The sequence below is a fragment of the Neoarius graeffei genome, chromosome 12, assembly GCF_027579695.1.
Source record: "Neoarius graeffei isolate fNeoGra1 chromosome 12, fNeoGra1.pri, whole genome shotgun sequence".
NCBI classification, from domain to species: Eukaryota; Metazoa; Chordata; class Actinopteri; order Siluriformes; family Ariidae; genus Neoarius; species Neoarius graeffei.
Window position 1 is genome coordinate 35,570,863 of NC_083580.1, and position 26,758 is coordinate 35,597,620.

The 26,758-nt window shown below is 41.5% G+C and overlaps 1 protein-coding gene across 8 annotated transcripts in view; it reads left to right on the top strand.

Annotated features, from left to right (window-relative positions):
- The window catches only part of dennd1a (DENN/MADD domain containing 1A), a 336,491-nt gene that overhangs the window by 255,815 nt on the left and 53,918 nt on the right, over positions 1 to 26,758 (top strand). For all 8 annotated transcript variants that reach the window (XM_060935809.1, XM_060935810.1, XM_060935812.1 and 5 more), the window contains 8 exons: positions 11,630 to 11,731; positions 11,829 to 11,954; positions 14,641 to 14,742; positions 14,899 to 14,986; positions 16,330 to 16,370; positions 16,440 to 16,511; positions 18,634 to 18,690; positions 18,798 to 18,923. In XM_060935809.1, the coding sequence (XP_060791792.1) occupies positions 11,630 to 11,731; positions 11,829 to 11,954; positions 14,641 to 14,742; positions 14,899 to 14,986; positions 16,330 to 16,370; positions 16,440 to 16,511; positions 18,634 to 18,690; positions 18,798 to 18,923 (714 nt within the window). The remainder of the gene's footprint in view (positions 1 to 11,629; positions 11,732 to 11,828; positions 11,955 to 14,640; positions 14,743 to 14,898; positions 14,987 to 16,329; positions 16,371 to 16,439; positions 16,512 to 18,633; positions 18,691 to 18,797; positions 18,924 to 26,758) is intronic.

Consider the following 26,758-nt stretch of genomic DNA (forward strand, 5'->3'; position numbering starts at 1 on the left):
TTCTGTTATATTTCGCCACTGGGGGCGCTATTTTTGGGCAAAAATTCCAATCTTTCCTCAAATTTGGTCAAACTTCACGGCCACCCTCTTACTACCTCCCATGTCATGTATACCACATTTTGGAAATTTTCGTCCATGGGGGGCGCTGTTTTTGGCCGATGCAACTGCTCCAAAACGGGTTTTTGGTAAATAATTCCATAATGCTTTTCCTTCACACCACTACCTTGTGATCGTGCGTTGCTGTTGTAGACACTTATTTTTCCAACTCATAATCGCTCATGTACAGCACAGCGCCACCTACTGGCATGGGAAAAACCAAAAAATTAATTCTTCAAAAATCTATATCTCATCTTCTATTTACTCAATTGTCATCAAACTTCATACCCAAACTCTTCATACCTCACCTGACATGTACGCCAAATTTTGTGCACTTTCGCCCCTGGGGGTGCTGGTTATGGCAGAAATGATATTGCAGCTTCTGATGTGTCAAACTTGGCAAGCAAACTCTTTACAAGACCCTTATTGGGGCGCTTGCCATGGTCGACAACGCACGAAATTTGGTTCCTTTTTCTTAGACTCCCACCGCTACTGAGAACCAGAAGCCCAGATCCAGGCGGGCCTCAGGGCCTCTATAGCGCCCCCAAACTCGTTGTGATTTTGGCCTTCCGCATTAAGGTGCCTGGTTGCCATGTAGTTCGTAGTAGTGGCATGCCATTTGGTACGCATATGTATCTCACTAAGCTGGACAAAAATGTAATGCCAATGCATTAGCCACGCCCAACAGGAAGTGAGGTACTTTCACTTTTGTGCGAAACGCATGGCCACGAAGACGGCGCAACTCCTCCTTGACCGTTCATAGGAATGTCACCAAAATTGATACACATCATCTACAGACATGGCTGACAAAAGTTCCTAGATACGTTTCACGTAGCATAAACCGTTCAGAAGTTATACGTCAATCAATTTTCAATGCAAAATTTTACATGCTTAAAAATTCATGACAAATCTTCTAATTGCTCAAAACTGATCATACTTCACACGCAAATCACTCATTGGGCTTCTGACATGTTACCCAATTTCTGTGATATTTCGCCACTGGGGGCGCTATTTTTGGGCAAAATATCCAATCTTTCCTCAAATTTGGTCAAACTTCACGGCCACCCTCTTACTTCCTCCCATGTCATGTATACCACATTTTGGGAATTTTCGTCCATGGGGGGCGCTGTTTTTGGCCGACGCAATTTCTCCAAAACTGGTTTTTGGTAAATATTTCCATAATGCTTTTCCTTCACACCACTACCTTGTGATAGTTCGTTGCTGTTGTAGACTCTTATTTTTCCAACTCATAATCGCTCATGTACAGCATAGCGCCACCTACTGACATGGGAAAAACCAAAAAATTTATTCTTCAAAAATCTATATCTCATCTTCTATTTACTCTATTGTCATCAAACTTCATAGGCAAACTCTTCATAGCTCAACTGACATGTACGCCAAATTTTGTGCACTTTCGCCCCTGGGGGTGCTGGTTATGGCAAAAATGATATTGCAGCTTCTGATTTGTCAAACTTGGCAAGCAAATTCTTTACAGTATTTCGCGGGGACGCATGCCCCCGCCCCCCTTGGCCGCTGGCGCGAGGGCCCGTCGAGGCCGCTTGCGGCTTTAATTATTCTTCTTCTTTATTTTTCTCCGCTGTTGGGCCATTTTCGGGGCGCTTGCCATGGGCGAAAACGCGCGAAATTTGGCGCCACTTCCGAGAATTGCCACCGCTACTCAGAACCAAAAGCCCACACTTGGCCGGGGCTCAGGGCCTCTATAGCGCCCCCTAAGTCGTTGTGATTTTGGCCTCCCGCATTAAGGTGCCTGGTTGCCATATAGTTTGTAGTAGTGGCATGCCATTTGGTATGCATATGTAGCTCACTAAGCCGGGCAAAAATCTATTGCCAATGCATTAGCCACGCCCAACAGGAAGTGAGGTAATTTCACTTTTGTGTGAAATGCATGGCCACGAAGACGGCGCAACTCCTCCTAGACCGTTCATAGGAATGTCTCCAAAATTGATATACATCATCTACAGACATGGCTGACAAAAGTTACTAAATACGTTTCACGTAGGATAAACCGTTCAGAAGTTATACGTCAATCAATTTTCACTTCAAAATTTTACATGCTAAAAAATTCATAACAAATCTTCTAATTGCTCAACACTGCTCATACTTCACACGCTAATCACTCATTGGGCTTCTGACATGTTACCCAATTTCTGTGATATTTCGCCACTGGGGGCGCTATTTTTGGGCAAAAAATCCAATCTTTCCTCAAATTTGGTCAAACTTCACGGCCACCCTCTTACTACCTCCCATGTCATGTATACCACATTTTGGGAATTTTCGTCCATGGGGGGCGCTGTTTTTGGCCGACGCAATTTCTCCAAAACGGGTTTTTGGTAAATTACTCCATAATGCTTTTCCTTTACACCACTACCTTGTGATAGTGCGTTGCTGTTGTGGACACTTATTTTTCCATCTCATAATCACTCATGTACAGCATAGCGCCACCTACTGACATGGGAAAAAACAAAAAATTTATTCTTCAAAAATCTATATCTCATCTTCTGTTTACTCAATTGTCATCAAACTTCATACGCAAACTCTTCATAGCTCACCTGACATGTACGCCAAATTTTGTGCACTTTCGCCCCTGGGGGTGCGGGTTATGGCAGAAATGATATTGCAGCTTCTGATTTGTCAAAATTGGCAAGCAAACTCTTTACAAGACCCTTTTTGGGGCGCTTGCCATGGTCGACATCGCACGAAATTTGGCTCCTTTTTCTTAGACTCCCACCGCTACTGAGAACCAGAAGCCCAGATCCAGGCGGGCCTCAGGGCCTCTATAGCGCCCCCTAACTCATTGTGATTTTGGCCTCCCGCATTAAGGTGCCTGGTTGCCATGTAGTTTGTAGTAGTGGCATGCCATTTGGTACGCATATGTATCTCACTAAGCCGGACAAAAATGTAATGCCAGTGCATTAGCCACGCCCAACAGGAAGTAAGGTAATTTCACTTTTGTGCGAAATGCATGGCCACGAAAACGGCGCAACTCCTCCTAGACCGTTCATAGGAATGTCACCAAAATTGATAGACATCATCTACAGACATGGCTGACAAAAGTTCCTAAATACGTTTCACGTAGAATAAACCGTTCAGAAGTTATACGTCAATCAATTTTCAATGCAAAATTTTACATGCTTAAAAATTCATAACATATCTTCAAATTGCTCAAAACTGCTCATACTTCACACGCAAATCACTCATTGGGCATCTGACATGTTAGCCAATTTCTGTGATATTTCGCCACTGGGGGCGCTATTTTTGGGCAAAAAATCCAATCTTTCCTCAAATTTGGTCAAACTTCACGGCCACCCTCTTACTACCTCCCATGTCATGTACACCTCATTTTGGGAATTTTCGTCCATGGGGGGCGCTGTTTTTGGCCAACGCAATTGCTCCAAAACAGGTTTTTGGTAAATAATTCCATAATGCTTCTCCTTCACACCACTACCTTGTGATAGTATGTTGCTGTTGTAGACACTTATTTTTCCAACTCATAATCGCTCATGTGCAGCATAGCGCCACCTACTGACATGGGAGAAACCAAAAAATTTATTCTTCAAAAATCAATATCTCATCTTCTATTTTCTCAATCTTGATCAAACTTGATACGCACACTCTTAACAGGTCACCTGACATATGTGCCAAATTTTGTGAACTTTTGCCACTGGGGGCACTGTTTTCAGGCAACAATTTATATCTCGGCTTCTGATTGGTCAAACTTGATCAAACTTTACAAAACAACTCTTCATAGGTCCTTTGACATGTATACCAAATTTGGTGAACTTTCACCACTGGGGGAGCTCATTGCGCTGTAGCAGTTGCAGGAGAGGTGTTTACAATCATGAGGCACCAGGAGTATGTTGTTTTGGTTGCCTTAAACACACATGACTTGTGGGGAATGGGTAGGCAGTCGGGAGCAAGTGTTGTAGCATAGCGCCACCTACTGACATGGGAGAAACCAAAAAATTTATTCTTCAAAAATCAATATCTCATCTTCTATTTTCTCAATCTTGATCAAACTTGATACGCACACTCTTAACAGGTCACATGACATATGGGCCAAATTTTGTGAACTTCTGCCACTGGGGGCGCTGTTTTCAGGCAACAATTTATATCTCGGCTTCTGATTGGTCAAACTTGATCAAACTTTACAAAACAACTCTTCATAGGTCCCTTGACATGTATACCAAATTTGGTGAACTTTCACCACTGGGGGCGCTCCTTGCGCTGTAGCAGTTGCAGGAGAGGTGTTTACAATCATGAAGCACCAGGAGTATGTTGTTTTGGTTGCCTTAAACACACATGACTTGTGGACCACTGGGGCCGCTCATTGCACTGTAGCAGTTGCAGGACAGGTGTTTACAATCATGAGGCACCAGGAGTATGTTGTTTTGGTTGCCTTAAACACACATGACTTGTGGGGAATGGGTAGGCAGTCGGGAGCAAGTGTTGTAGCGTTACATACAGACTAATAGATGTCTAACAGAAGACAATCCTATGTAGCTATAGCTTGGAGACTGATGAGGTAAATACATTAATTTGGTTGGGAAGCCATGGCATAAAATGTTCTGTCCATGACAACATCTCAGCGCACCGTGTACTCTGTGTCCAATTCTGTGCTTTGTCACCATTGTGGGAGTAATGTCTCTTGCCAAAGAAGCTGTGGAAGGTATTTCGCGGGGACGCATGCCCTCGCCCCCCTTGGCCGCTGGCGCGAGGGCCCGTCGAGGCCGCTTGCGGCTTTAATTATTCTTCCGTCTTCTTTTTCTTCTTCTTCCGTCTTCTTCTTCTTCTTTATTTTTCTCCGCTGTTGGGCCATTTTCGGGGCACTTGCCATGGGCGAAAACGCACGAAATTTGGCACCAGTTCCGAGAATTGCCACCGCTACTCAGAACCAGAAGCCCAAACTTGGCCGGGGCTCAGGGCCTCTATAGCGCCCCCTAAGTCGTTGTGATTTTGGCCTCCCGCATTAAGGTGCCTGGGTGCCATGTAGTTTGTAGTAGTGGCATGCCATTTGGTACGCATATGTATCTCACTAAGCCGGACAAAAATGTAATGCCAATGCATTAGCCACGCCCAACAGGAAGTGAGGTAATTTCACTTTTGTGCGAAATGCATGGCCACGAAGACGGCACAACTCCTCCTAGACCGTTCATAGGAATGTCACCAAAATTGATAGACATCATCTACAGACATGGCTGACAAAAGTTACTAAATACGTTTCACGTAGGATAAACCGTTCAGAAGTTATACGTCAATCAATTTTCGATGCACAATTTTACATGCTTAAAAATTCATAACAAATCTTCTGATTGCTCAAAACTGCTCATACTTCACACGCAAATCACTCATTGGGCTTCTGACATGTTACCCAATTTCTGTGATATTTTGCCACTGGGGGCGCTATTTTTGGGCAAAAATTCCAATCTTTCCTCAAATTTGGTCAAACTTCACGGCCACCCTCTTTCTACCTCCCATGTCATGTATACCACATTTTGGAACTTTTCGTCCATGGGGGGCGCTGTTTTTGGCCGACGCAATTGCTCCAAAACGGGTTTTTGGTTAATAATTCCATAATGCTTTTCCTTCACACCACTACCTTGTGATAGTACGTTGCTGTTGTAGACACTTATTTTTCCAACTCATAATCGCTCATGTACAGCATAGCGCCACCTACTGACATGGGAAAAACCAAAAAATTTATTCTTCAAAAATCTATATCTCATCTTCTATTTACTCAATTGTCATCAAACTTCATACACAAACTCTTCATAGCTCACCTGACATATACGCCAAATTTTGTGCACTTTCGCCACTGGGGGCGCTATTTTTGGGCAAAAAATCCAATCTTTCCTCAAATTTGGTCAAACTTCACGGCCACCCTCTTACTACCTCCCATGTCATGAATACCACATTTTGGGAATTTTCGTCCATGGGGGGGCGCTGTTTTTGGCCGACGCAATTGCTCCAAAACGGGTTTTTGGTAAATTATTCCATAATGCTTTTCCTTCACGCCACTACCTTGTGATAGTACGTTGCTGTTGTAGACACTTATTTTTCCAACTCATAATCGCTCATGTACAGCATAGCGCCACCTATTGACATGGGAAAAACCAAAAAATTTATTCTTCAAAAATCTATATCTCATCTTCTCTTTACTCAATTGTCATCGAACTTCATACGCAAACTCTTCATAGCTCACCTGACATATACGCCAAATTTTGTGCACTTTCGCCCCTGGGGGTGCTGGTTATGGCAAAAATGATATTGCAGCTTCTGATTTGTCAATCTTGGCAAGCAAACTCTTTACAAGACCCTTATTGGGGCGCTTGCCATGGTCGACAACGCACGAAATTTGGCTCCTTTTTCTTAGACTGCCACCGCTACTGAGAACCAGAAGCCCAGATCCAGGCGGGCCTCAGGGCCTCTATAGCGCCCCCCGAGCACCGTACAGTGCGAGACCCTATTGTTACCATGTGTCCAATTCTGTGCTTTCTCGCCATTGTGGGTGTAATGTCTCTTGCCGAAGAAGCTGTGGAAGTTATTTCGCGGGGAGGCATGCCCCCGCCCCCCTTGGCCGCTGGCGCGAGGGCCCGTCGAGGCCGCTTGCGGCTTTAATTATTATTATTATAGTGTGAGACAAGTGGTTATTAAGTTGCTTTCATCTCTCAAGGCATCCAGAGTGGTGCTGTGCCAGCAAAGGGGGGCAAAGGACATGTGCGCTGTCTTTCGCAGCTCATGGTTGCCTGACTCTGGAGTGACTCGCAGCTGGTCTGTCTCGCCGAAGGCTGAACTCCGCTGGTGCCTGGTTCTGATTGATCTGAAAAATTAAAATAAGAAAATAAAGAAACTCCACTATTGAGTAATTTTTGGTGGCAAGTTTGAGATCTGACAATTTTTTTTCACCTAGCCTACAGTGGTGCTTGAAAGTTTGTGAACCCTTTTGAATTTTCTATATTTCTGCATAAATATGACTTAAAACATCCGATTTTCACACAAGTCGTAAAAGTAGATAAAGAGAACCCAGTTAAACAAATGAGACAAAAATATTATACTTGGTCATTTATTTATTGAGGAAAATGATCCAATATTACATGTCTGTGAGTGGCAAAAGTATGTGAACCTCTAGGATTAGCAGTTAAATTGAAGGTGGAATTAGAGTCAGGTGTTTTCAATCAATGGGATGACAATCAGGTGTGAGTGAGCACCCTGTTTTACAACCCCGATTCAAAAAAAGTTGGGACAAAGTACAAATTGTAAATAAAATCAGAATGCAATGATGTGGAAGTTTCAAAATTCCATATTTTATTCAGAATTGAACATGGATGACATATCAAATGTTTAAACTGAGAAAATGTATCATTTAAAGAGAAAAATTAGGTGATTTTAAATTTCATGACAACACATCTCAAAAAAGTTGGGACAAGGCCATGTTTACCACTGTGAGACATCCCCTTTTCTCTTTACAACAGTCTGTAAACGTCTGGGGACTGAGGAGACAAGTTGCACAAGTTTAGGGATAGGAATGTTAACCCATTCTTGTCTAATGTAGGATTCTAGTTGCTCAACTGTCTTCGGTCTTTTTTGTTGTATCTTCCATTTTATGATGCGCCAAATGTTTTCTATGGATGAAAGATCTGGACTGCAGGCTGGCCAGTTCAGTACCCGGACCCTCCTTCTACGCAGCCATGATGCTGTAATTGATGCAGTATGTGGTTTGGCATTGTCATGTTGGAAAATGCAAGGTCTTCCCTGAAAGAGACGTCGTCTGGATGGGAGCATATGTTGCTCTAGAACCTGGATATACCTTTCAGCATTGATGGTGTCTTTCCAGATGTGTAAGCTGCCCATGCCACATGCACTAATGCAACCCCATACCATCAGAGATGCAGGCTACTGAACTGAGCGCTGATAACAACTTGGGTCGTCCTTCTCCTCTTTAGTCCGAATGATACGGCGTCCCTGAGTTCCATAAAGAACTTCAAATTTTAATTCATCTGACCACAGAACAGTTTTCCACTTTGCCACAGTCCATTTTAAATGAGCCTTGGCCCAGAGAAGACGTCTGCGCTTCTGGATCATGTTTAGATACGGCTTCTTCTTTGAGCTATAGAGTTTTAGCTGGCAACGGCGGATGGCACGGTGAATTGTGTTCACAGATAATGTTCTCTGGAAATATTCCTGAGCCCATTTTGTGATTTCCAATACAGAAGCATGCCTGTATGTGGTGCAGTGCCGTCTAAGGGCCCGAAGATCAGGGGCACCCAGTATGGTTTTCCGGCCTTGACCCTTGCGCACAGAGATTCTTCCAGATTCTCTGAATCTTTTGATGATATTATGCACTGTAGATGATGATATGTTCAAACTCTTTGCAATTTTACACTGTCAAACTCCTTTCTGATATTGCTCCACTATTTGTTGGCGCAGAATTAGGGGGATTGGTGATCCTCTTCCCTTCTTGACTTCTGAGAGGCGCTGCCATTCCAAGATGCTCTTTTATACCCAGTCATGTTAATGACCTATTGCCAATTGACCAAATGAGTTGCAATTTGGTCCTCCAGCTGTTCCTTTTTTGTGCCTTTAACTTTTCCAGCCTCTTCTTGCCCCTGTCCCAACTTTTTAGAGATGTGTTGCTTTCATGAAATTTCAAATGAGCCAATATTTGGCATGAAATTTCAAAATGTCTCACTTTTGACATTTGATATGTTGTCTATGTTCTATTGTGAATACAATATCAGTTTTTGAGATTTGTAAATTATTGCATTCCATTTTTATTTATAATTTGTACATTGTCCCAACTTTTTTGGAATCAGGGTTGTATTTAAAGAACAGGGATCTATCAAAGTCTGATCTTCACAACACATGTTTGCGGAAGTGTATCATGGCATGAACAAAGGAGATTTCTGAGGACCTCAGAAAAAGCGTTGTTGATGTTCATCAGGCTGGAAAAGGTTACAAAACCATCTCTAAAGAGTCTGGACTTGGCCAATTCACAGTCAGGCAGATTGTGTACAAATGGAGGAAATTCAAGACTATTGTTACCCTCCCCAGGAGTGGTCAACCAACAAAGATTACTCCAAGAGCAAGGCATGTAATAGTCGTTGAGGTTACAAAGGCCCCCAGGGTAACTTCTAAGCAACTGAAGGCCTCTCTCACATTGGATAATGTTAATGTTCATGAGTCCACCATCAGGAGAACACTGAACAACAATGGTGTGCATGGCAGGGTTGCAAGGAGAAAACCACTGCTTTCCAAAAAGAACATTGCTGCTCGTCTGCAGTTCGCTAAAGATCACATGGACAAGCCAGAAGGCTATTGGAAAAAAATTTTGTGGACGGATGAGACCAAAATAAAACTTTTTGGTTTAAATGAGAAGCATTATGTTTGGAGAAAGGAAAACACTTCATTCCAGTATAAGAACCTTATCCCATCTGTGAAACATGGTGGTGGTAGTATCATGGTTTGGGCCTGTTTTGCTGCATCTGGGCCAGGACGGCTTGCCATCATTGATGGAACAATGAATTCTGAATTATACCAGCAAATTCTAAAGGAAAATGTCAGGACATCTGTCCATGAACTGAATCTCAAGAGAAGGTGGGTCATGCAGCAAGACAACGATCCTAAGCACACAAGTTGTTCTACCAAAGAATAGTTAAAGAAGAATCAAGTTAATGTTTTGGAATGGCCAAGTCAAAGTCCTGACCTTAATCCAATTGAAATGTTGTGAAAGGACGTGAAGCGAGCAGTTCATGTGAGGAAACCCATCAACATCCCAGAGTTGAAGCTGTTTTGTATTGAGGAATGGGTTAAAATTCCTCCAAGCCGGTGTACAGGACTGATCAACAGTTACCAGAAATGTTTAGTTGCAGTTATTGCAGCACAAGGGGGTCACACCAGATACTGAAAGCAAATGTTCACCTACTTTTGCCACTCACAAATATGTAATATCGGATCATTTTCCTCAATAAAAAAATGAACAAGTATAAAATGTTTGTCTCATTTGTTTAACTGAGTTCTCTTTATCTACTTTTAGGACTTGTGTGAAAATCTGATGATGTTTTAGGTCATATTTTTGCAGAAATATAGAAAATTCTAAAGGGTTCACAAACTTTCAAGCACCACTGTACATGTCAAGATTTACGATATGAGCTATTATGTCTGTATCATATACAGTATAGAGGCTATACATATCACAGGTGTATAAATTAAATATTCAAACATTGGCTGGATTTCGATCATCAATGACAACATTGTTGATCATAGCAGTTATTTCTTTCCATACTGCATTTTATGATTTTATATGATGCTAATGTTCAGGCTGCCAAATAGAAATAATTCATTCAATTGGACTTCCAACATTAGGGCTTCTATTTCGAGGGTGGGGAGGTTTCTCTTCTAAGCCGTATTAACCCAAGAATATTTGGTGGCATGATTATTTCAAGGATGGTGGTTTTCAGCTGCTACATTTATCAACGCTCGATCATTCTTATGCTGTGATTGGCAAGATACAAACATTACATGAATCACATGTGAACCCTGTTATAAGATGATTTCTATACTCAGATCTGCATTGATTTCTATGCTAGATTGATAAATGGGGCCATTGGTCCTAAAGGCTAAAGCAACACAGGTGTGGTTAAAAACAAAAAGGTGAATGTTCTACAGTGGCCAAAGTCCAGATCTGAATCCCACTTGATAGTCTGTGGCATTCAAAATTGCAGTCTGCAAACAACCTGAAAAACCTGGAGCAAATCGGCAAGGGAGAAAAGGGGAAGATCACTCCCAAACAGTGAGCAAAGCTTGTAGGACCCATAACTGAGTTAAAGCTGTTATTACAAAAGTAGTAGTAGTTCTACCAAGTACCAGTCTGAACTGGTTCATCTGGGGTTGAAAATGCAAGCTGCCTTTTTCAAGCCCCCTCCCCCCCCCCCCCCCCCAAAAAAAAAACTGTTGACAAATATTGAATTCTATTTGATCATTTGAAATGTGGGTGGCATGGTGGTACAATGGTTAGCACTGTTGCATCACAGCAAGAAGGTTCTGGGTCTGAACCTTGTGGCCAACTGGGGCTTTTCTGTGCAGAGTTTGCATGTTCTCCCCATGCCTGTGTGGGTTTTTCCAGGTGCTCTGGTTTCTTCCTATAATCCAGACATGCGAACTGTGAACTGGCTACTCTAATGTTTTGATTCAGCCGACCTACTAAAAACTCCCAGGAAAGCACTCATATGCTATGTAGGATAAATATAATATTGGACAGAAGCAAGCATAGGCCGAATAATAAGAGATCCTAGGGCAATTTCATTTTGACTAATTTTAAGAACATTAGCTTAGAATTTTGCTCAACTTAAGAATAAGGTAAACGGCACTAAACGGACTAAAGTGAGCCAACAGCTTAGCTAACCCTTACCTTGACTCCCACTTGAAGTCATTCATAAAATAAAAAAACGCATATTGGATGTGTTGTATTTTGTCACTGTGCGTGTGTGTGTGTGTGTGTGTGTGTGCGCATTTGCAGAAGGTGCAGGTAATGGCTCTGGATGATGTTGTAATCCTAAATGTGGATACCAACACACTAGAGACTCCATTTAATGATCTACAGAAACTTCCTCATGATGTGGTGAGAGTACACGCGCGCGCACACTCTTGCTGCCTTACACAAACTTGTATTAATTTTAATTAGAAACTGGTTAATATACTATATGCTGATTTTGTAGGTGTCTGCTCTAAAGAATCGTCTGAAAAAAGGTTCCAATACAACGGGAGATGGGGCAGCACGAGCTTTTTTGAAATCACAGGCTGCTCTGTTTGGCAGCTACAGGAGTGCTCTACGCATAGAACCGGTAAAACATGGCGTACCAGCATCTACAGCAGGGTTTGTTAACTGGCAGATTGCAGACCAAGAAAATTTATTTCAGCTGACTAAACTGAGTACTTGAACATGTACAGTAGTCGAGCTGATAAACGTATGAAAAACTGATCATAGTTCAGTGACTCTAGTTTTCTAAATACAAACAAGCTTGGCTTTTATAAAAAGTCCTCTGTTGTGGTTTATCCAATCACATGCATTTATTTAATTTATTTAGCTAATGACAGCTTTGATTGTCATATTTTTTCATAGATTTATTATTTATTTTTTAATTTTTTTAAATAATTTTATTTACATCTCTGGTCTGTTCAGCAAACTTATGACATGTTTTATTAAAAAAAAAACATGAAAAGAAAACCAGACTAAAGACAGAGAAGGAAGCATTTGTTGTCCTCAGACATGCATTGGTGTTCATTTTATAGCAGTTGTATAAAATAAGCTCATACTCAAGTAGCTGCTTATAAATCCCAACATGTTCTGCAGAATACCGTATCATATCCTTTCAACCAATAAGTGTTTTAAGATTGATGCTTTTATCATGGAACATTTCTGTCTACCTCTAAGTTTCTCTTCTTAGCAATGCTGGGATCATCATTTGCACATACACACAAAACTAGTAATGCAATACTTGGACATCTTCATTACAGTTATTATCCATATGAACATTCATAATTAACACATTGCTCTTTTGGGGAAATGCTGTGCTCTTTAGACAAAATAAATTGTATTTTAGAAAATTAGGGCTGCAGCAAATGATTATTCTGATCAATGATTATTGTGTGAGGTTTTTTTTTATTAATCAATTACTTGATTATTTTTAAAAAATACTAGTGCATCTCAAAAAATTAGAATACCATGAAAAAGTTCCTTTTTTCATAATTTAATTCAAAAAGGTAAACTTTCTATATTCATTGCATATAAAGTGAAATATTTAATGCCTTTTTTGTTTAATTTTGATGATTATGGCTTATATCTCATGAAAATCAGAAATCCAGTATCTCAAATTATTAGAATATTCCCTAAGATCAATCAAAAAAAGGATTTACAATACAGAAATGTCCAACTTCTGAAAAGTATATTCATTTATACACTCAATACTTGGTTGGGGCTCCTTTACCATGAATTACTGTATCAGTGCGGTGTGGCATGGAGGTGATCAGTCTGTGGCACTGCTGAGGTGTTATTGAAGCCCAGGTTGTTTTGATAGTGGCCTTCAGCGTATCTGTATTTTTGGGTCGGGTGTTTCTCATCTTTCTCTTGACAATACCCCATAGATTCTCTATGGGGTTCAGGTCAGGCAAGTTGGCTGGCCAGTCAAACACAGTAATATCATGGTCAGCAAACCATTTGGTAGTAGTTTTGGCACTGTGGGTAGGTCCTAAGTCCTGCTGGAAAAGGAAATCAGCATCTCCAAAAAGCTTGTCAGCAGATGGAAGCATGAAGTGCTCTAAAATCTCCTGGTAGATGGCTGTGTTGACTTTGGACTTGATAAAATACAGTGGACCAACACCAGCAGATGACATGGCACCCCAAATCATCACAGACTGTGGAAACTTCACACTGGGCTTCAAACACCTTGGATTCTGTGCCTCTCCACTCTTCCTCCAGACTCTAGAACCATGATTTCCAAATTAAATGCAAAATGTACTTTCATCTGAAAAGAGGACTTTGGACCACTGAGCAACAGTCCGTTTCTTTCTCTCCTTAGCCCAGATAAGACACTTCTGACATTGTTTCTGGCTCAGGAGTAGCTTGATATTAGGAATGCGAAAGTTGTATCCCCTTTCTTGAAGATGTCTGTTCGTGATGGGTCTTGATGCACTGACACCAGCCTCAGTCCACTCCTTGTGTAGCTCTCCCAAGTTCTTGAATCAACTTTTCTTGACAATCCTCTCAAGACTGCGGCCATCCCTGTTGCTTGTGCACCTTTTCCAGCCACCCTTTTCAGCAATGACCTTTTGTGGCTTACCCTCCTTGTGGAGGGCATCAGTGATCATCTTCTGGACAACAGTCAAGTCAGCAGTCTTCCCCATGATTGTGGTTGTGTGTACTGAACTAGACCGAGAGATGCACTGTGTTCATACTGTTTTACTCAAACTCGAAATGAAATATTCTAATATTTTGAGATGGGTTTGTTTCATGTTTTTGTACTGTATGCCATACTGATTAAAATTAAAATAGAAAAATGCTTGAAACATTTTAGTTTCTGTGTAATGAGTCTATAATATATAACATTTTCACTTTCTTAAATAACTGACGGAAAATATTGAACTTTTTCACAATATTCTAATTTTTTGAGATGCACTAGTATATTGGATTTATCAGATAATCTCGCAGCATGAGAATATTATCCAGTGATTGTCAGCCAAATGAGACACCCAAAGTAATACAAGGTGGCAGAATTCCATACAGATTTTACTGATTCTGCACAATTTAACAACTAGCAGAACTACACTTTATCTGTTTACAAATCTGTTTAAAATATTTGTAACAAAATTTGGCTTACATTCTTTCTTAGTCTCATCTATATTCTGTCATGTTGATCAAATTGAGATTGTGCATGTTTGTATGTATTTAGTGTATGTGTCTGTCTGTACACCAAGTTTGGGTCTTAGCATCAGGATTCTATGCATGTGACCCCCATGTATTTCTGCTTTCAGGATGAGCCAATTACATTCAGTGAGGATGCATTTATCACACACCGATCTAATACAATGAGACAATTTCTCCAGAATGCCACTCAGCTTCAACTCTTCAAACAAGTATGCAAATACATACAGTTGTGTATATGACTTACTTGACTTAATCCCTTCGCCCCTTTGAGGGGCATAGGTCATCCACCATCACCCGCAGTTGTATATATACTATGTGTATATTTCTGTGTAAAATTGTTTGTATGTATTGATGTAAATGCTTAGTTTATAGATGGACGTTTGGAACTTTTGAACTCCGGTGAAGGCTTCAATGATCTGTTTGAAGAGGAGATTAATATGGGAGAATATGCTGGTGAGAATATGTTAAAATATACATTTCATGTATTTGTGTTGGTCCACAAGGTCCATTTTCTTACATTATACATGTTTTGTGGAAAATACTGTCTGTTTACACTATAATGACCATGTGATCTGATGCCCAGTTGGACTTTGTTCTGGGGTTTTTTGGTACTATGTCTTCCCATACCAGGGGTGGAACACAGTGCTGCTATCTGTATGCGTTTAGTGCTCCAATTATTAATGTCCGTACATTATCAGTATGTGTATTCAGATAATACACACCCTAGTGTGGGCATAGCCTAAAAGTAGTAGGAGTAGTAGTGATGATAATAATAATTTATTATTATTATGAACCTTACCATTCTGTCCCTGGATGCACTGGAAAACACTGGAGAAACAAAATCCACAGATAGAAATGCCAGCCCTGTAGGTACGGTCTGTGTGGTCACAGTTCATCAACCTCAGCTATCACTTTAGTTCGTAATTGGTCTTAACTAGTGGTGTGTGTGTGTGTGTGTAGGCCAGATATTTTTATCTCATTTGTGTAGTTGTAATTTTTGCTTGTACCTGCCTGCAAAATTTTCTAACAAATTTAGATGGTTCTGTTTCCCACAAGATCAACAAGCCAGTAGCCTAATTTAAATCGACATGTCCAGGCAGTTAGCAAGGATGGATGAATTTGTAAATGCATCAGGTAGTGACTCACATTCATGTTAAAAGAAAGGATGTGCTCTTTCTTTGTCCAGGAAGCCCCATATCTGACTACTCCCCCACATGTCGGTAAAAACCTGAGTGGCCTCTGTGAATAGAAATAGTCAGGTCTTATCAATGTTGTAGAGGTGGAAACAGCATGAGTGAGTGAATTTAGTGATGTGAGGTGAGAAAGATTGTTGGTTGTACATGGTTTCCCCAAGGTTGTACGTAGTGACAGATGGTGTGATCTGAGAGTTGTCTCGGCACGAAAACAAGGGTTAGAGTGAAGGATACCAAGTAATAATCTGGGAGTTCAAGGTAGCAGGGAGCAAGGTAACAAAGAAGAGAGAAGTTAAGAGAACTGGAGCTTTGTATTTGTATTCGGTTACACCTCTAACATGCACAGATTCATTGGCCCTACAGGTTATTGTAGGTGAAGATGTTAAATTTTCAGTCGAAATGAAAGTTAATCCAATATTCACTTCTTTTTAATTACACGGGTGTTCTCAGCATCTGATGTAAGAGTGTTAGCATTCTCAAGGTTTCAGTTGGGTAATATAACTATTTGGGTGGCAAAAATCTGTATGTACTCTAAAATATTTAAACATTTGTTTGTACATTTACTGATATAAATAAAAAACACATTTGTCTTGTTTTATACAGGTAGTGATAAAGTATACCATCAGTGGCTTCTCACATTTAAGGTTGGTGTACGTTTTGCATGTCTTTCTTATCTATATCAGCATGATAGTAACCTTGCATTTCCTTCACAGAAAGGTGGCGGGGCCATCTTTAACACTGTGAAGACAAAAGCAAATCCTGCTATGAAAACGGTCTACAAGTTTGTAAGTCCTGTATTCACATGGATAGCACAAACTTTCAACCAACAATTTAATATGTTTGTTAAAAATTGTGAAAATTAAAAAAGTGGCACATAGCTATGCCATGTCATATATTCAGAAAGTATTAACAGTAAAAGTTGATTAATCTTATCTACATAATTTAAAAAGGCCTCAAAAAGTATTTACACAATTTATTATAATTTTATTATGTGCATAGTTAATGTATACTAGTTTTGGTTACTGGAAATGTTTTGAATTTATAGATATAGAAATATTTTCCTGTAAGTCCAGTTCAGGTTATGCTATAATGAGTTTCTGCCAGATTTGTAGTTATCCACTAAAGAAGTCACTAGCCACATTCTAATTGATTTTCCCTTCAGGTTACATGCTGTGTTCATTAAGTATTGTATGATGCCTTATTTAGGGTTGTAGTGGAATTCAGTTATAGTGGGGCAAAAAGTATTTAGTCAGTCACCAATTGTGCAAGTTCTCCCACTTAAAAAGATGAGAGAGGCCTGTAATTTTCATCATAGGTATACCTCAACTATGAGAGACAAAATGAGAAAAAAAAATCCAGAAAATCACATTGTCTGATTTTTAAAGAATTTATTTGCAAATTATGGTGGAAAATAAGTATTTGGTCAATAACAAAAGTTCATCTCAATACTTTGTTATATGCCCTTTGTTGGCAATGACAGAGGTCAAACGTTTTCTGTAAGTCTTCACAAGGTTTTCACACACTGTTGCTGGTATTTTGGCCCATTCCTCCATGCAGATCTCCTCTAGAGCAGTGATGTTTTGGGGCTGTTGCTGGGCAACACGGACTTTCAACTCCCTCCAAAGATTTTCTATGGGGTTGAGATCTGGAGACTGGCTAGGCCACTCCAGGACCTTGAAATGCTTCTTACGAAGCCACTCCTTCATTGCCCGGGCGGTGTGTTTGGGATCATTGTCATGCTGAAAGACCCAGCCACGTTTCATCTTCATTGCCCTTGCTGATGGAAGGAGGTTTTCACTCAAAATCTTATGATACATGGCCCCATTCATTCTTTCCTTTACACGGATCAGTCGTCCTGGTCCCTTTGCAGAAAAACAGCCCCAAAGCATGATGTTTCCACCCCCATGCTTCACAGTAGGTATGGTGTTCTTTGCATGCAACTCAGCATTCTTTCTCCTCCAAACACGACAAGTTGAGTTTTTACCAAAAAGTTCTATTTTGGTTTCATCTGACCGTATGACATTCTCCCAATCCTCTTCTGGATCATCCAAATGCTCTCTAGCAAACTTCAGACGGGCCTGGACATGTACTGGCTTAAGCAGGGGGACACGTCTGGCACTGCAGGATTCGAATCCCTGGTGGCGTAGTGTGTTACTGATGGTAGCCTTTGTTACTTTGGTCCTAGCTCTCTGCAGGTCATTCACTAGGTCCCCCCGTGTGGTTCTGGGATTTTTGCTCACCGTTCTTGTGATCATTTTGACCCCACAGGGTGAGATCTTGCGTGGAGCCCCAGATCGAGGGAGATTATCAGTGGTCTTGTATGTCTTCCATTTTCTAATAATTGCTCCCACAGTTGATTTCTTCACACCAAGCTGCTTACCTATTGCAGATGCAGTCTTCCCAGCCTGGTGCAGGTCTACAATTTTGTTTCTGGTGTCCTTTGACAGCTCTTTGGTCTTGGCCATAGTGGAGTTTGGAGTGTGACTGTTTGAGGTTGTGGACAGGTGTCTTTTATACTGATAACGAGTTCAAACAGGTGCCATTAATACAGGTAACGAGTGGAGGACAGAGGAGCCTCTTAAAGAAGTTGTTACAGGTCTGTGAGAGCCAGAAATCTTGCTTGTTTGTAGGTGACCAAATACTTATTTTACTGAGGAATTTACCAATTAATTAATTAAAAATCCTACAATGTGATTTCCTGGATTCTTTCCCCCCATTCTGTCTCTCATAGTTGAAGTGTACCTATGATGAAAATTACAGGCCTCTCTCATCTTTTTAAGTGGGAGAACTTGCACAATTGGTGGCTGACTAAATACTTTTTTGCCCCACTGTAGTTGCTTAGTTGGTTTTGATAATGTCTGGTTTTGTCTCATATTTCTCTGTCTTACTGCTGTGCGTCTTTTGCAGGCAAAGGACCACGCAAAGATGGGCATCAAAGAAGTGAAGAGTCGTCTTAAGCAAAAGGTACACCCACATGTTTTGACTTCACACACACGCACACACGCACACACACACACACACGCGCGCGCGCGCACGCCATAAACACTTCAGCCTGGTATGATCATTTGCAGGAGATGACAGAGAACAGTCAATCCAGCAGCAGAGATGACTCTACCTCCACCCATTCAGTGTCCACACAAAGAAAGGATGTGCACACCTGGGAACAGAGACGCCCAATTACAGTGCACTTTGGACAGGTAGGCAGGGCATTCTGTTGACAGCATTTGAGTTTGTTATAGTTTAGTCATTGTTTTTGTAGAACCCAGTGTGTAAGGGTACGGAGGAAGACTCGGGAGGCAGGTGCAATTTTAGCTTGCATGTATTTACACCATGCTTTTCAATGTATTTTCCAAAATTGCAACAAAAGTCAAACCAACAATCATTGATGTCACTAGCTCATGGCTTTCACCCCATTCAAGTTTAAATTCAGGCTCCATGATGTGTGTCTGTGGGTGTTGCATACACTGCCTGCAAGATCAATCACTCTGTTTCTGGTTATGGCTAAAACAGGTAAATAAACAATTAAATAAAAACAACTGAAAAAGATACGAGAGTATTTCAGTAAGTCAGTAATTTTTTTTTCCTTAAACTTAGAACATTTATCAATTAACACACAATTAATTAAATTAACACAATTTAGGCTCTTAGATTAGAAAAGCATCTTTATAGGAAAAAAGGCTTACAGAAACTATTAACGTGTATGCACTATTAGGTAATAACATTTTATTATTCTTTATTTATTATTATTTTTTTAATGAATGTATCTTTGTTTAATCACATTTTTATTGGATGCCAGTTGTTGTGATGAGAAGCAGAATCCACCAACTGGGATGGTGCATTTTTCTTGTTTCTGTTTAAAAGCTACTATCTAGATAGCTACACTACAAGCACAGAGATTTCAAGGTGAGGTGAAGTAGCTACTGGAGTTTACTGCACAAGAAAAGTAGATCAGGAGTTATAAGGTGTAACCTTCCACTAATATTATGCTATTTTAATAATGTTCAATAGAGTTATTTTATGGGAGCGTCATTAATGTGGAAACATTGTTTGACAGTGGAATGAAATCTGCTGGTCTTTAGTGCACTCTACATACTAGCTATTTAGTTAACCACTTTTTCCATTTCAATTACGTCAGCAAATAGAATTGAAAAAAGCATACAAACTGACGATCAAATTAATTGGTATTAATTTTGTACCATTGTTGGTAGGATTCTCCTCATGATCCATTTCTCCTCTTCATTTTCCTTTTTGCCTTTATCCATTTCGTGGTTGCTGTTTCACCTTGATTTTCTGATTTTTGTTGCATTAGTTACCTGTTCTTTTCATACCACAAAGGGGCACCCCTGGGACTACCCCCGGTATGATACATAAACCTCTTCACCAAATGATAGTATCGTTTTTTGGCATATTTTAAAAACCCTGAGGCCGCCTGGGGGCCTTAAGCAACTACTTCTAGCAAGAAATGGCCCTAGAAGAACTTGAGTGGCCTGTACAGACTGCTGACCTCAACCCCACTGAACAGAATTGTGACAGATTGTGTGCCAGACCTCCTTGCCTGACATCAGTCCCTAACCTTTCGAATGTTCTTGTGATTACATGGGCAAATCCCCACAGCCACGTTCCAAAATCTAGTAGACAGTCTTCCCAGATGAGTCTTCAAAGTACAGAGGAAGTACCAGGATACTTCCTGGTACTTCCTCTGTACTTTGACAATTTTTAACTTTTTAAGACTTATTTCACAAATTGTCCCTAATTGTAGTTTAGCAATGTATGCATTTTCATACCCATTACCTGACTTCCACTGGTCAACAACTAGTCTCTTTGATATTGAAAGCTCCTTGGATCTCCCCATTTTGATGGCTGAGTCAGGGATTTTCCATGTGTAACCTTAGTGACCTAATACCTCGGGTCTCCTGAGTAGCACACGGAAAAGCATTCACCATAATGTCAGGAGATCATGAATTTGAATCCAAGTGATGCCACAGCCAGCCAAATTTTAGCATGGGAAGCCCAAGGCCTTCTCATGTTAACCTAACTGCATGTCTTTGGACTGTGGGGGAAACTGGAGTACGTGGAGGAAACCCACACAGACACGGAGAACATGCAAACGCCACACAGAAAGACCCCCATTGGCCTCTGGGCTCAAACCCAGAACCTTCTTGCTGTGAGGCAACAGTGCTAACCACTTAGGCCACCATGCTGCCCAGACAAACCATGCCACCAAAAGCAGCCAAACATACACTTGTACAAAAGAAGTTACCTGTGAAAGCAGCTTTATTGCATAAAAACAATTCCAAGGCTAAGTGTGTCCATACCACACTGAGGTTCTAAACTTCCACCAGAAATTTTTGAACTCTGTCCCACTACAAGGGACCAACCCTAGAACTGCTCCAAAACAAAATGGCAACTCCTATTAAAATCATTGTGGAAGGCCTTTTCTTTGTTTGACCACAGACTTTTGATTGGCTGCCCAATGCAGGCTTCTTACTGGCTAAAGCACAACCTCCACCATATTTAAAATAAAACAGATTCACTTGTACTTCCCACCATATGACATCTTAAGGTTTTAACTACACAATTGCGAGTCTGTATTTAATGCCAACTAAGCTAAAGGCTAGGCTAGTGGACAACCGGCGGCGCTACAAACCATCCATTCCCTCCGTTATCATGGGGAATGTGAACTCGCTGCCGAATAAAGTCGACGAGCTTTCTGCTCTGAACAACCAGCGGATTTACCAGGAGAGCAGCTTATTTATCTTTACGGAGACATGGCTAACACACCTTGTACCGGATGTGGATCTGCGGGGATTCACTGCTGTGAGAGGCGACAGAGACACTAACACATGCAGGAAAAGCAAAGGTGGAGGACTCATCATTTATGTTAACAACCGCTGGTGTAACCCGGGACATATCTCCGTAAAGACAGTTTTATGTTGCCCGGACTTGGAGCTGCTAACCGTTAGCCTGCGGCCATATTATCTGCCAAGGGAGTTCAGTCACGTGATCACCATCTGTGTTTACATCCCTCCGAGGGCAGATGCAGCCATTGCATGTGAGAGGATTCACTCTGTCACAGCAAGGCTGCAGACACAGCACCCTGAATCATTTATCATAATTTCTGGGGACTTGAATCATACTACTTTGGACTCTACTTTGGCTGCTTTTTACCAGGCTGTGGATTGTCCAACAAGGAACAACAGGACAATTGACTTGCTGTATGCTAATGTGAGGGATGCATACAGAGTCACACCGCTCCCCCCACGAGGGAAGTCTGACCACAACCTGGTTCTTCTACAGCCGAAGTACACTCCCCAGAGGGCGAACGAGTTGAATGACTTCTTCAATCGGTTCAACCAGCCCATGTCCCCCCCCACCCTCTCCCTCACTGCAGCCATCTCTCCTTCTTCCCTCAACACACCTCCCCCCAGTCATCACAGCAGCCCCCTCCTCCCCCACCTCAACACAGACTCCTCTATGTGTCACTGCAGACCAGGTCAGAGGTCAACTGAGGAAGCTTCACCCCAGGAAAGCAGCAGGCCCAAACAAGGTGTGTCCACGATGACTGAAGACCTGCGCTGCTGAACTGGGTGAACCACTCCAACACATCTTCAACCTCAGCCTGCAGCTGGGGAGAGTGCCAACCCTCTGGAAGACATCATGTATCGTTCCAGTTCCCAGAAAGAATCGGCCCAGCGAGCTGAACGACTTCCGACCGGTGGCACTCACTTCACATCTGATGAAAATATTGGAGTGGCTCTTCCTCAGCCTCCTCAGACCCCAGGTACAACATGCCCAGGACTGTCTGCAGTTTGTGTACCGGGCAGGTGTTGGTGTGGAAGACGCCATCCTCTACGTGCTACACCGAGCCCACTCACATCTGGATAAGGGAAATGGCACAGTGAGGATCCTCTTCTTGGACTTCTCGAGTGCCTTCAGCACCATCCCTGTTGCTTCAGGACAAACTGAACAGGATACGAGTGTATCCCTGCCTGTTCACCTGGATCTCCAACTACCTCACTGACAGGCCGCAGTACATCAGGCTGAAGGACATCACGTCTGACACTGTGATTAGCAGCACCGGAGCACTCCAGGGCACGGTGATGGCCCCTCTTCTCTTCACCCTGTACACCGCGGACTTCTGCTACAACTCGGAGCTGTGTCACATTCAGAAGTTTGCCAATGACACAGCCATCGTTGGGTGCATCAGTGACGACAGAGAGGAGGAGTATAGGAGCCTGGTGAGGGACTTTGCTGTGTGGCACAACAGGAACCATCTGTAGCTCAACACCTCGAAGACCAAGGAGCTGGTCATTGACTTTGGGAGGTCCAGACCAAGGTCACGACCAGTTCTGATTGAGGGAGTCGAGGTGAAGGCTGTGGATTCCTACAAGTACCTCGGGCTGTGGCTGGACAGCAAGCTGGACTGGACTTGCGACACCAATCACTTATACAGGAAGGGACAGAGCAGGCTATACTTCCTGAGGAGGCTGCGGTCCTTTAACATCTGCAGGAAACTCCTGTGGATGTTCTATCAGTCTGTGGTTGCCAGTGTCCTGTTTAACACCGTGGTGTGCTGGGGGGGGGCAGCACATCCAAGAAGGACACATCCAGGCTGGACAAACTGATCAGGCGGGCCGGCTCTGTGGTCGGCATGAAGCTGGACTCTCTGGTGATGGGGGCAGAGAAGAGGTCTATGGACAAACTACTGAACATCATGGACGATGCCAGTCACCCTCTGCACACCGTCGTCAGCAACCAGAGGAGCCTGTTCAGTGACAGAATGCTCCTTCCCAAGTACAGGATGAACAGACTCAAACTCCTTTGTCCCTCACGCCATCAGACTATACAACTCCTCTCTGGGGTGGAGGAGGGGTAACAGGAGGACAGAGGACGGGAAGGAGCAGTAGCCTAGCCTAACAATAAGCAATACTGAACAATGTGCAATATAATGTGCGATATAAAGTGCAATATCTTTCCTGCTCCCCCCCCCCACACACACTTACCCTAACCCCACTTTCCCCCCTCCCCTTCCTCTCTTCCCCATATCTTATTCTTTTATATTTGTATATGTAAATACTTAATTTATTAATTTATCTAGAAGTTTTTCTCTATTTCTTTTCTCTGTTTATCTGTAATGATGCTACTGGAATCTTAATTTCCCTGAGGGAACCCTCCCAAAGGGATCAATAAAGTTTTATCTAATCTAAGTGCTTTTACAATAATGGCAATCAGTGATAAAGAAACACAAGATGGTTACACACAAGATCCTCTCAACATTTGAACTCCTAAATTGTTCCAAGGCTTAGCTTGATGGAGCCTAGTGTCAGAAAACCTCCTAAATAGAATATTATAAATTGAGGCTAAATAATACAACATAATTTCTCCATGATTTTAGAAAAGTATTTGGAGTAAGCTAATGCAGTTATCTGTGTGTGTGTGTGTGTGTGTGTGTGTGTGTGTGTGTGTGTGTGTGTGTGTGTGTCATGCCAATAAAATATTAGAATGAGAGAGTACTAACTTGCTGAACTGGCTAACAGAGATGCATTCCATAATCTGATCTGCTGACCCTTGTAATATAAAGAGCCTGGTACAAAGATAACCATGACTAGAGAAACAGAGTTCTTAACATACTGTGAAGCCCTAAAGAGTAATTTTGAGGCATAAAATAATTGTACATGTCTCATGTACATGTTTCATTCTGGGTCCAGGGACCCACATGACTGGCCAAATTGGGGTCCCTGGCATTTTTTTGTGGCCCTCCCCCCAAAAAAAAAAAAAAAAAAAAAAAATATATATATATATATATATATATATATATATATATATATATATATATATATATATATGTATATATGTGTATATATATATATATATATATATATATATATATATATGTGTATATATATATATATATATATATATATATATATATGTGTATATATATATATATATATATATATATATATATATATATATACACACACACACACAGTGGTGCTTGAAAGTTTGCGAACCCAGTGGTCTGGATCCCCAATGCACCAGAAGCCGCCCCTGATCAAGCTGAAATGTACCGCATACCTGTGAGTATTCAAAGGGGTACACATCAGGCATTGGTGGATTCAGGTTGTAATCAGACCTCTATAAAATGGTGCTTGAAAGTTTGTGAACCCTTTAGAATTTTCTATATTTCTGCATAAATATAACCTAAAACATCATCTCATTTTCACACAAGTCCTGAAAGTAGATAAAGAGAACCCAGTTAAACAAATGAGACAAAAATATTGTTCATTTTTTTATTGAGGAAAATGATCCAATATTACATATCTGTGAGTGGCAAAAGCATGTGAACCTTTGCTTTCAGTATCTGGTGTGACCCCCTTGTGCAGCAATAACTGCAACTAAACGTTTTCGGTAACCATTGATCAGTCCTGCACATCGGCTTGAAGGATTTTTAGCCCACTCCTCCATACAGAACAGCTTCAACTCTGGGATGTTGGTGGGTTTCCTCACATGAACTGCTCGCTTCAGGTCCTTCCACAACATTTCGATTGGATTAAGGTCAGGACTTGGCCATTCCAAAACATTTAACTTTATTCTTCTTCTTTATTCTTCTTTAATCATTCTTTGGTCGTTGTCTTCCTGCATGACCCACCTTCTCTTGAGATTCAGTTCATGGACAGATGCCCTTTGTTTGCAATGACTGCCTGAAGTCTTGAACTCATGGACATCACCAGATGCTGTGTTTCCTCCTTTATAATGCTCTGCCAGGCCTTTACTGCAGCAGTTTTCAGTTGCTGTTTGTTTGTGGGCCTTTCTGTCTGAAGTTTAGTCTTTAACAAGTGAAATGCATGCTCAATTGGGTTGAGATCAGGTGACTGACTTGGCCATTCAAGAATATTCCACTTCTTTGCTTTAATAAACTACTGGGTTGCTTTGGCTTTATGTTTTGGGTCATTGTCCATCTGTATTATGAAACGCCGACCAATCAGTTTGGCTGGATTTGAGCACACAGTACGTCTCTGAATACCTCAGAATTCATCCGGCTGCTTCTGTCCTGTGTCACATCAATAAACACTAGTGACCCAGTGCCACTGGCAGCCATGCATGCCCAAGCCATCACACTGCCTCCACCGTGTTTTACAGATGATGTGGTATGCTTTGGATCATGAGCTGTACCACGCCTTCGCCATACTTTTTTTTCTTTCCATCATTCTGGTAGAGGTTGATCTTGGTTTCATCTGTCCAAAGAATGTTCTTCCAGAACTGTGCTGGCTTTTTTAGATGTTTTTTAGCAAAGTCCAATCTAGCCTTTTTATTCTTGAGGCTTATGAGTGGCTTGCACCGTGCAGTGAACCCTCTGTATTTACTTTCATGCAGTCTACTCTTGATGGTAGATTTGGATTTTGATATGCCTACCTCCTGGAGAGTGTTGTTCACTTGGTTGGTTGTTCTGAAGGGGTTTCTCTTCACCATGGAAATTATTCTGCGATCATCCACCACTGTTGTCTTCTGTGGGCATCCAGGTCTTTTTGATGAGTTCACCAGTGCTTTCTTTCTTTCTCAGGATGTACCAAACTGTAGATTTTGCCACTCCTAATATTGTAGCAATTTCTCGGATGGTTTTTTTCTGTTTTCGCAGCTTAAGGATGGCTTGTTTCACCTGCATGGAGAGCTCCTTTGACTGCATGTTTTCTTCACAGCAAAATCTTCCAAATACAAGCACCACACCTCAAATAAACTCCAGGCCTTTTATCTGCTTAATTGAGAATGACATAACGAAGGAATTGCCCACACCTGCCCATGAAATAGCCTTTGAGTCAATTGTCCAATTACTTTTGGTCCCTTTAAAAACAGGGTGGCACATGTTAAGGAGCTGAGACTCCTAAACCCTTCATCCAATTTTAATGTGGATACCCTCAAATGAAAGTTAAAGTCTGGACTTGATGTCCATGTCTATTATATAACTATCACTTGAATGTTTCAGTAAACAGGTAAAAAAAAAACACACAATTTGTCAGTGTCCAAATATATA